Source organism: Babylonia areolata, chromosome 24 (genome assembly GCF_041734735.1).
Source record: "Babylonia areolata isolate BAREFJ2019XMU chromosome 24, ASM4173473v1, whole genome shotgun sequence".
Lineage (NCBI taxonomy): Eukaryota > Metazoa > Mollusca > Gastropoda > Neogastropoda > Buccinidae > Babylonia > Babylonia areolata.
Window position 1 is genome coordinate 9,622,860 of NC_134899.1, and position 12,097 is coordinate 9,634,956.

Genomic DNA, 12,097 nt, shown 5'->3' on the forward strand with positions numbered 1-12,097 from the left:
CAGTCCTCTCTTCTCCTCTACACAGACCCCTCGGATGTCCAGTGGGTGTCTGAATGACCCAACCTTTAGCTTCCATCATCAGAATTGTTGTATTCTTTGTCAACATTCACCTCTTCAGTATAAGAGCCTTCCGCTTGCAATATTTTGATGATGGTAATTGGGGTGAAACGCTGTTAACGTCGTCTCTTTCGCCGTTCGTATGGAGAGAGTTAAAAAGCAATCCAAGAAACATGGCAAGGCAAATCAACATGATGCAACATATGGGGGGGTTACACCTTACCAAGTCTACAGCCCAAACATCTGGTAAATGACACTGCAGTATGAAGCCTACCAAAGATAGGCACAACAGCCAAGTGGTTCAAGAGTTGGACTTTCAATCCGAGGGTCGTTTGTTCGAATCACACAGCATCTGGTGGGTTATGGGTGATATTTTTTTTCTGAACACCCAAGTCAACAGATGTGCAGAACTGCCAGTGCCTAAACCCCTTTCATAGGTATACACATGCAGAAAATTTTACACATGTTAGGACCATGATTCGCATCATCTGCGTTCAGTGGGTTTTGGAAACACAAACATACCCAACATGCACATCCCAGAGTAAGGCTGCCTGCTTGGCAGGGGTATAGTCACACAAGTAAAAGCTCAAATGTGCATATAAGTGAATGATGGAAGTTGCAGCCCACAAATGCGAAAGAAGAAAGCCTTAAAAAAAAAAGAAGTGCAAAATAAGAAAAAGAAGAAGGCCTTAAAAAACAGACACATGCAAAAGAAGGAGAAGAAAGATAAGATAAGATAAGATAAGAACAACTTTATTATCTCCAACTGGAGAAATTTGGTCAGGTGCATTATCACAACATAGACAAGTAAACAACATGGGGACCATAACTGTAAACGTCAACAATAGCTTTTACGAATATTATGAAGATACAAATGTAAAAAATATCACATACACCGTTTCATACATACATCCACACACTGCAGGTAATAACTAGTATTCTTAATGTAAAAACAGAAAGAATTAAGAAACATTATTTGAATATAATTATAAGCATGGCCTACTATACTGCACATTGATTATAATAGACAGATAAGATAAGAATAAAGATAAATTGCGGAAAACCGCAACCAGATAATCAGCACACACCCGCACCCACCCATTTCACATATTCGCTTTTAAAACATTGCAATTAACATTGCAATTAACATTGAAAAGAGGAAGAAGAAGAAGAAAGTCTGAAGAAGAAAACAACAACCCAAAACCAAACACACACACACACACAAAAGCAACCCCAACTGACCTCGGCCACACAGCCATCCGTGTCCAGTTCCGTGCCAGGCCCGGTGACAACAAAGACATTGGAGGGGGTGTGTTCAGTGGTGGTCACAGCCGACAGGTCTCTTTGCTGGAACTGCAGGGACCACAGTACCTGGGGCTTGGCGCCTGCCTCCTCTGAATGATAATAATAATCATTATAATATCATATGTTATAACAGTATATTTACATACTGCTTTTAAACCTCTCAAAGCACTTCACAAAAAGGAAATTTTCTTCCTAAAATTAAGTTTAAGTAACATACAGACTCCAGCAGGGGTCTGATTCCTGTCCTGTGCAAACTACTACCCGCCTATGCGGAGAAAACGAAAGTAGCCACGGCCGATAACCTCCTGAAGTAGGTTACCTCCCGTCTGCATCCCTGACTAGCGCCCTCTTTTTCCGGCAGCCATCTTGACTCCTGCTCCTGAGCTCTGCATACGGCTAAGTTTTTTTTTGTATTTTCTGTCTGTCTATTGATTCTTTGGCGCTCTCGTTTTGTGTCTGATGATTAATCAAAACAGGTCATAAAACTACTTGGCTCAAATGGGCAATCGAGCTCATTTTAAGGTGCGATCACACGGTTAAGCCTCTCAAAGCACTTCACAAATTATGTTTTTCAGACATAAATCACACCAAAAAAACACACACATATACACACACAGACACACCACCCTCCTCACTCACACAGCAGGAACAGCAGGCCAGAAGGAGGGGTTTATCTGTGATATTTGTCACTTTCTTCAGTTGTACAAACCTGGACTTCACTGCCTTTGTCTCTTTGTCACAGTCCCTCACTCACATCCCTTTAAAACAAATCTAGAAACATCCCTTTTTAAGCAGTCTCTTGATTAATTAAGGCACTCAATTCCGTATCAATATATATATACATATATTTGTAGATGCACATCTGTATATAATCATATTTGTGAAACACATACACATGCACATACACACACATGCACACACACACACACACACACACACATGTAAAAGAAACAGATGTGGATCCACAAATACATACATATTACATAGATATCCACAAATACTGATAGTGATACAGAATGGAGTACCTTAATTATGTAGAGACTGCTTAAAAAGGGACGTTTCTAGATTTGTTTTAAAAGGATGTGAGTGAGGGACTGTGACAGAGAGACAAAGGCAGTGAAGTCCAGGTTTGTACAACTGAAGAAAGTGACAAATATCACAGATACCACCCCTCCCCCCTTCTGGCCTGCTGTCCCTGTCAGCACAGTCATTGACTCTCTTGTGTAAACAAAGTGAGTCTATGTTTTAACCCGGTGTTCGGTTGTGTGTGTGTGTGTGTGTGTGTGTGTGTGTCCGTGTGTCTGTGTGTCCGTGGTAAACTTTAACACTGACATTTTCTCTGCAAATACTTTGTCAGTTGACACCAAATTTGGCATAAAAATAGGAAAAATTCAATTCTTTCCAGTCATCTTGTTTAAAACAATATTGCACCTCTGGGATGGGCCCAAAAAAGTTTTAAAAAAGAAGCCTAATTATATGCAAACTGCATTTACTGTTATATTTATATTTTTTGTATTCTCTCACTTGGCACTTTGATCTGATATTCTGACCCAACAACAAGAGGAGTCATTATTATCATTTTTGTTCAAACAGGAACTTCTTTTGCTAAGCATGGAATTTTTATTTATTTTGCAAACGTTTTGGTGTAGAGAGTAAAAAAGGGAAATTACTCTGTCATTAATACTAGGGGACTTAATTTATCACAAGTGAGTCTTGAAGGCCTTGCCTCTCTGGCCTGCTGTCCCTGTCAGCACAGTCATTTTCTTGGTGTCATGGGTGCAAACAGCACAGTGAGTTAATTAAAGTGTCAAGTCTTTCAATATGAGGGTCCAGAGTTCCAACCAGCTTGGTCTGGCCCCTACCTTTTTTTTTTCACACCCATATGTGAATTCATGAATGCATGCACACACACACACACACACACACACACACACTTGCACACACACATACATACTCACACACACTCACAAACACAAATAACACATATACACATATACACTCACACACAAAACACATTAACATATACATATAGTGATATACACACATATTAACACACACACACATGTACACAATACACACATACAAATTGACACCAACACACAAACATACACAGCACATGAAAACACAAACACACACACACACACACACACACACACACACACACACACAGAGCACAGCACATGAAAACACACACACACACACAAACACACCCACACACAACACAACACAACACACACACACTGAACACAACACACACACAACCAGCATGAAATCTTACTGTCATCTTGAAAGAGTGTGGAGATGGCCGGCTGGAGATCTTGCTGAACACTGGATACAGATCTTCTGGTCATGTGCACCATATCTGCACAAACATCCACAATATTGGAGGGCTGTGTTGTGCTGTGCTGTATAGTCTGGTATGTGCACTATATCTGTACAAACATCCACAACACTGGAGGGCTGTGTTGTGTTGTGTTGTGCTGTGCTGTATCTTCTGGTCATGTGCACTATATCTGTACAAACATCCACAACATTGGAGGGCTGTGCTGTGTTGTGCTGTGCTGTGTTGTGCTGTCCTGTGTTATGCTGTGTTTTGTATTGTGTTGTGCTGTGCTGTGTTGTGCTGTGCTATGCTGTGCTGTGCTGTGTTGTGCTGTGTTTTGTATTGTGTTGTGCTGTGCTGTGCTGTGCCAAGCGGTGTGGAACTGTGCTGTGCTGTGTTGTGCAGTGCTGTGCTGTGTTGAGTTGCGTTTTTGGGGAGCGCACTGCCATAGTATAGTGCCACCCATGTCTTTTTTTTCTTTTCTTTCTCATGTCTGCAAGTGTATTTTATCATTTCATCTGAAAGACTAGCATTTGGACTGCAACTCAAGGTCTAGTGAATGGGGGAGGAAAAATCCTGGTTCTTAGTTCACTACATGGGAATCAAACCCATGGACGCTCACTTCCCAGTTGGTCGCATTACTACCAGGCCATCACTCCACATATATATATATATGTTTGTGTGCATGCATGAGCACTAGCAAATGTGATGTGTGTATATTTCTTCTTCTTCTTCTGCGTTCGTGGGCTTCAACTCCCACGTTCACTCATATATACGCGAGTGGGCTTTTTACGTGCATGACCGTTTTTACCCCGCCATGTAGGCAGCCATACTCCGCTTTCGGGGGTGTGCATGCTGGGTATGTTCTTGTTTCCATAATCCACCGAACGCTGACATGGATTACAGGCGCTTTAACATGCGTATTTGATCTTATGCTTGCGTATACACACGAAGGGGGTTCAGGCACTGGCAGGTCTGCACATATGTTGACCTGGGAGATCGTAAAAATCTCCACCCTTTACCCACCAGGCGCCGTCACCGTGATTCGAACCCGGGACCCTCAGATTGACAGTCCAACACTTTAACCATGATGTGTGAATATTTCTCTTTGTGTGTGTGTGTGTGTGTGTGTGTGTGTGTGTGTGTGGTGGTAGAAAGGGTGGTGGGAGCGGGATGTGGGAATGTCTTTCTTCTTGTATTTAAGGTGTTGTTTTGTTTTTTTCCATGTTTGCAAGGTATCTGTGGGTGGGTGTTCATGTGTGCACGAGCTTGTGTGTGCACGTGTGTGCATGTGTAAGGCATTTTTTGTCTTGTGTGTGTGTGTGTGTGTGTGTGTGTGTCTCGTTCATATGTGCAATTTGTAGTATTGCCTTGGTGTATAGATACACATATATGTGATGTTTCATATGCAGAGGTATGTTATTGTGCATTATTGTGCATATTGTTTCATGTGAGGCGCTTACAGCCCATTATATGGGGAGTTTGCACCATATAAGTACTATTTATCATCATTGTTATTATCATCATTAATTTTCCTCATTTTATGAGGACATAATTAACCCTTTCGCTGCCAGGAAAATAAGATTTAAGTGAAATCTATTTGCCAGGGTTTTTTCACAAAAAACGGGTATAAATTTTCCAAAAATTCTGTGCTCTTTGTTATTGGAGAAAGACCCATAAAAGTATATATTTTCTGAAAGGTAAATGAATAAAGAATACAAAACACATGCTGTTTTCCCATTTTATATATTTTTAGTGACATGCTGTTGTTTTGAAATCAGTGTTTTGTTTTTTTGTCACATTTTCAACTTGTTCATTACAAACATTAGTCAGGTAATTTGCACAAAAACATATTTTCTGGACAAATGGATATTTGCAAACACAAAATTATACTAGAACAACCACAATATATATATATATATTTTAAGAGATAAATACACAATACATTGTGACTTCTCCAAGTGATAAGATGGATATGAGGCCACGCCCCCTCAGTCTCCACCCCCCTCCTCCTCACCCCTCTCACACGGTCACTTGATTCAGTTCTCATCAGACTGTGTTGGCTGCGTGCCAAGAATATCTCTCTGCTGCTAATTCGGTCATCTGTCGTCTGCTAACATCTGTACAGCCGGCATCACTCACTGACAGTCGCATCTTGGCCACTCTCTTGATTACTCCCTTTATTTTCTATCAGATCGTCCTATAAATGTTCATCTCTATCTTCTCCTTCGAATTTACGCTTCAATTCTTTCTGAGCATCAGCTAAAGAAAGAAATCATGGTTGATTTAGTTCGTCACGATCGAATGTCTTGAGCACGGCGTCAGTCCGACATTTTGTTGAGCGAGCGAGGAGAGAAGTCAGGCAAACACTTGGACAGTGACCCAACCAAAACGTTCAAATAAAGGACTGCTTCATGACGTAGATGGGGTTTCTAGCTATGAATAGAATCTAGAGAGATTCCCCAGGCTAAAGCTACCACTATTTTTGCCAAGGAAGTGAATGCAAATCAGGGAAAAGTCAGAATATTTCGATGACGAGTTATCTCGTCATGCAGGCAGCGAAGCATACATGCTTGTCATGACGAGTTATCTCGTCATGCAGGCAGCCTAGGGGTTAAGTCTGAAGACATGAACGAATGGATGGAGCCTAGTGGTAAGTTGCCCGACTTGAAAGTGAGTGTTCACCGGTTCAAATCCCACATTAGATCAGGATTTTTAGTCAATCCCTCCACCAACAGACAGACCTTGATGCTGTGTTCAGGGTGCTGGTCTTTCAGAGGAGACAATAAACTGAGGACTGGTGTGCAGTACACACACTTAGCGCACACAGATAAGAAACCACAACAAAGAAAGGATTGTCCCTGGCAAAAAAATTCAGTGGAAAAAGTCCACTCTGATAGTAAAACAAATACTACACTTGTAGACAGAAAAAGAAACAACAACAATGAAAAAAAAACAACAACACACCTAGGCTATATTTTTTTCATTCATTACACCCTTCCACCACCAGTCAATTTAGAGTACAAAATTCCCTTGTGGTATAAACACAGAAAAGACAGTGGTTAAGAATAGCCGGGGATTCCCCCTGCGATGTATAGAAAATATGGCCTATCCTACCACCGAACATTAAGAGCAGTAGGTTCATGGATAACACACCAATGAATGGTCACCTTTCAGTGACATGGGTCCTCTACCACGCCTGTGCATAAATGAGAGCCTGGCGGTGAAAGGGTTAATGTCCCCCACATGCTCACAAGGCACTCAGGCCACAGGCAATACATCCAACAAGTAGTGGGAAGTGGTGGGCGTATGTCATACATCTAATGTCAGGCATGGGTAAAGCAAAGAAACAAAAGAAATTAAAAGAAGAAAAAAAAAGAAAAGAAAATGGCTAACAGCTCAGGCAGGCACACAGGGCCTTATTACGGCTGGAAATCTTCATGACAAGGATCACAATCACTTCCCTTCAGGCGTCACATGGACGTTTGCGTGCCTGTGTCCAAGCTCTTATTGTTCTGCATTTACGGGCTGCGACTCCCACATTCACTCGGATAATTATGTGTACGAGTGGGCTTTGGAGTGTATCTATTTTCATCCCGCTAAGTATAGGCAGCCGCTCTCCATTTATGGAGGTGTGCAGGCTGGGTATGTTCTTGTTTCCATAACCCATCAGACACTGGCATGGAATATAGAATCATTAACCTGTGCATTTGATCTGTATGCTCATACACACGGAGGGGGTTCAGGCACTAGCACGTCTGGTCATCTACTGACCTGGGAGATATGAAAAATCTCAGCCTTAACCCACCTTCTTCTTCTTCTGCGTTCACTCGTATGCACACAAGTGGGCTTTTACGTGTATGACCGTTTTTACCCTGCCATGTAGGCAGCCATACTCCGTTTTCGGGGGTGTGCATGCTGGGTATGTTCTTGTTTCCATAACCCACCGAACGCTGACATGGATTACAGGATCTTTAACGTGCGTATTTGATCTTCTGCTTGCATATACACACGAAGGGGATTCAGGCACTAGCAGGTCTGCACATATGTTGACCTGGGAGATCGTAAAAATCTCCACCCTTTACCCACCAGGCGCCGTCACCGTGATTCGAACCCGGGACCCTCAGAATGACAGTCCAACACTTTAACCACTCGGCTATTGCGCCTGTTGTTAACCCACCAATAACTGTGACCAAGGTTCAAACCCAGGACCCTAAGAAGTCCAATGCTTTAAGTCCAAGTTGACAGTAAACGCTGAGCAGCCCTGGCTTGAAGATGTATTCCTTGCAATTTAAGATGCTGAATTCGTTTTGTTGTTTCACATTCAGTTAGCTCAAAGCCTCATTTAAACCTGGTTCAATACCAAACGAAGATTGAATAAACTTGATGTCCCGAAAGTCTGGAATCATAGTAAAAATGAACGTTCATGACTAGTATTTTGACAGAACATAGTCCAAAATGACTCCAATTCTTTTACTTTTTTTTTAACACATTCAGTAGATACTGCCATTCCTTTGATACATTCCTCCACAGTCAGAAATATCTTCATTACCTTGAAAAGAAAATGAAATGAAAATCACTACCATTCCAGACTTTTGGGACACCATAAAGTTTAACTCACAGAGAGGGCGCGGTGATACCATGGCTGAGGGAGGTAACTCCAACACTGTGGTGGTTGGAGATGAGGGTTGTCCTTCATGTGGAAACTGAAGCAAAGACAGCTGAGGGGGGGGAAGGGGGGGGGAAGATGATTGTAATGAGTTTTGTAAGAGCATTGTGCATAACAATTAACATTTACATGTGAGATCAGTATTATAATGAAACATTCACATTGATACTACAATTCTAGATAAATAGCTGTACACAATCATGTTAAGGCATTGTAAATGTCCACATTACCCAATAATGTCTCATTCTTGGATGACATGAGCAAACTGAATCTGAAGTGGTATGGGCTTCTAATATTTAGGCTGAGTATATTTCATCCTTTGGTCATAAAGACCAGAACAACGAAACATAAAATAAATTTCATCTTCCAAACAATTTTGATGTATTTTCTTAGGTTTAATGAAGCAAAAAGTTGCTGATCATGTCAACATGGCTGCAAGGAAGTAACTGAGCTGAAGAGGTGGTCAGAATTTGGTTTGATCTGCAGCGCAACGGAAATGATAGCGAATGCAGAAATGTCATAGAAAATGAAAGTAATGTTATTACCGTTGGTCAACTGAGGTGATTCAGGTTATCCTCATGAGGATTATAAACTATCAAGTACATCAACAAGGGCATGGTCGTGTTAGAAGTGGGTAAAGCAAAAACAGGAAATTTTCTTACCCCTGCCGGAGTCTGCACTAGTTGGGTCACTGTTAAGTATGTGTAATTAAACCATCATTCTAACTTATAGTTTTCGTTTCAGTGTTTTGTTTCCTGTGAACACCCCCCCCCCACACACACACACACACACCCACCCCCCTCCTCCACACACACACACACACACCCAGCCCCCTCAAATGAAAAGTTCAAGCTGAAATATTGTGCAGAGTGTGTTGTAATATTGTATCCGATGGTGTTTGTGGCTGCATGAGGGTTATCTCATCCTGCCAAAATTCAACATGTGTTAATTATATTCTCAATTCATTTTCCTTCAATACACAATACACTCTTATATACGCTTGGTGATTAGATGAATTTTTGTGATTTTTGTGTGTGAGGTTTGTGATTCTTTGGCAAAAATAACAAACACTTCTGGGAGTCACAGAGTTAAAAGATATATATGTATATTAACGATAAAGAAACACTGTAAAAAAAAAAAATTCTTGTAAATTTTTAAGCAGAAGTCCACCACCAAAGTGTGGAGAACCAGCATGCCTGGTGAAACACGAAGACAGGATAAAACGGTACTCACATCCTCTGCCTCCTCAGGGAAAATGGACTTGTCTGTGACGAAGATGCCTCTGGATATGTGTCTGAAACAGGGGGGAGAGTTTCAGAATTTGTTGGTTGTGTTTTTAACCCCTTCACTGCTAGTACGTTTTGCTATAGCCTATGCCGAGAAAATTTTCAGAAAAACAAGAAAAACAAGCCAATGATTTTAATTTGCTTATATCCAACATTTTGTTTTTAATACTCACATGTTCAAATAATGAGTCAATCTGACAGAAAAATTCTATAAAATGCTTTAATAAGGAAATTGGGACTGTCATTCCATCATGTAGGTGCTACAATATCAAGCAGGTTATCAACCAGTCTTTCTGTAATGCGGGACTTGAAACATAGAACGCTTTAACATGACGTACAGCGCACGTCAATACAGCATTGGTGAGTGACATTTCATGATGTATGCTGCACGTCAACAGCTCAGTCAAGAGGTTAATTATATACTATTTATGACTGTGCTATGACTTGTGTGTGTGCATGTGCTTGTGTGTGTTCTGTGTGTGTGTGTGTATGAGGGGGGGAATGAATAATTTTTATTAATTTTAGTGTCTTGTTTTTTATTGTTTCTTTTTTGATATTTATGTGTGTGTTCTATTTGTAAACGCCTATGGCTTATTTTCAAGATTAGACGTAAATGCTCATATTGATAATAATTACGGCTGTGCCTGATTTCTGTGGATCACTGGAATATCAAAAGAATCACAGGCACATTTGTTGTACAATAATGATAATAATAGTTTGTAAGAGAGAGAGAAGGAACTCAAATGAGGTTAAAAAGAATCAAGGACAGATCTGTCATACAAAAATGATGAAAATAATAATAATAGTTTGTGGGGGAGAGCAAAGGAACTCGTGTGGTTTTAAGTATTATATTTCTTTTCGTTTCGAGCATGCTATTACTTTTTACAAGTTTATGTATGTAAAATGTTATTTTGATGATGTACTGTCTTTGCTATGCTGTAGCTCACAAGTCAATTTTCCTAGTATTTTCATGAGGACATTAAAATGATTTGATTGACCGACTGACTGACTGACTGACTGATGGACTGATTGATTGATTGATAATGATAATCTTTCTGACACAGGCAAGTATTCTGAATGCCTTTATGGATTGACATAAAAAACAAGATACAGATATTTACTTATATGTGCTGATTCATAGCAGCAACAAGCTAACATGGCTGCACATGCAGTTTCATCCAACACCTCTACACACACACACATACACAATCATGCATACATACACACACACACTGTTACTCACACATACACACATGCACATTCATGCCTATCATGGTCATTAAACCCACCTGCTTTCAGGAATATGGTAGTATTCTTTCCGCAGATAACTAGGATCGGCAATCAGGTACCTGGGTAACACAGAAATGCATGCATTATTTCATTCCAGAAATATGTGTGTGTGTATGTGTGTGTGTGTGAGTGTGTGTGTGTGCGTGAGCGTGTGCATGTGTATATGTGTGTGTGTGTGTGTGTTCATGTGGAGGGGGAGGAGGGGTGCACGTGTGTGTGTGTGTGTGTGTGTGTGACATTCTTTTTTTTTGCATCATTAGACAAAAAACAAATTTGTGAAGTTCTTCAACATGGTACCTACTTGCAAGTGATTCTCTGCCCTGCAGTCGTAATGATACCAGTACACCTGTAAATGAAGATTGAAACCAAGATTAGAATAAGAAGAAGGAGAAAAAGAAAAAGAAAAGGAGAAGAAGGATAAGAATAAGAAAAAGTAGTAACAGCAGTAGTAGCAGTAGAGTAGTAGAATTTGTATCTGCAGTATAGATACTAAAATGAAAACTTAAAGCATAGCCCTGTACAAACATCCATCTTAACACTCAAACACTAATCAATCTATATATACGCACACATAAAACATCACACACAGCGCAACACATGACATACATATCATTCATCACAATACCTACATAATGCACATCTCATATCACACGACCTAACACCAATATCACAATACTTAAAAATCATACCAAAAATATTTAAAACCAATTCCAACACTAAAAACCAATCACTAACATAATGATGACAAATTACCACAAACAATTTCAAACAAAACAGACACCTGTTTTTTTAAACTAATAGCACACCTAAGTTCACATCGGATATTTCTGACATTTTTTCCCCTTAAAACTTCATGGGGTTTTTTGGTCCCAATAAAGACTTATGACCAAAAATTTAACTTCCAGATTAGGAAGTAGACTTACAACCATACTGCACTGAAATACCTTTGTGACTTACTCCTGATCTATACTCCTTTATGCTCTTTATGCTCACCAGCTGATTCCAGAGTGCCAACAAATCCTCCACGAAACAAAAAGCAATCCCAAGAGCAATTAACGCTCTTTCTCCTATCTTTGACCAGTAGTATGTAACAAACTGCCCTTTATTATGCATTTTTCTACAGAATTTTACCAGGGACAACCTTTCTTTCTTATTGCTTGTGGTTCG

General features: G+C 40.3%; 1 protein-coding gene across 1 annotated transcript in view; it reads right to left on the minus strand.

The window, feature by feature from the left end:
- LOC143298691 (rab proteins geranylgeranyltransferase component A 2-like) overlaps nt 1-12,097 on the minus strand; it is a 33,030-nt gene that overhangs the window by 6,404 nt on the left and 14,529 nt on the right. The window contains exons 11-16 of the mRNA XM_076611582.1: nt 11,232-11,276; nt 10,930-10,989; nt 9,588-9,648; nt 8,307-8,406; nt 3,641-3,724; nt 1,300-1,451 (exon numbers count right to left, since the gene is read on the minus strand). Coding sequence (XP_076467697.1) covers nt 1,300-1,451; nt 3,641-3,724; nt 8,307-8,406; nt 9,588-9,648; nt 10,930-10,989; nt 11,232-11,276 — 502 coding nt within the window. The remainder of the gene's footprint in view (nt 1-1,299; nt 1,452-3,640; nt 3,725-8,306; nt 8,407-9,587; nt 9,649-10,929; nt 10,990-11,231; nt 11,277-12,097) is intronic.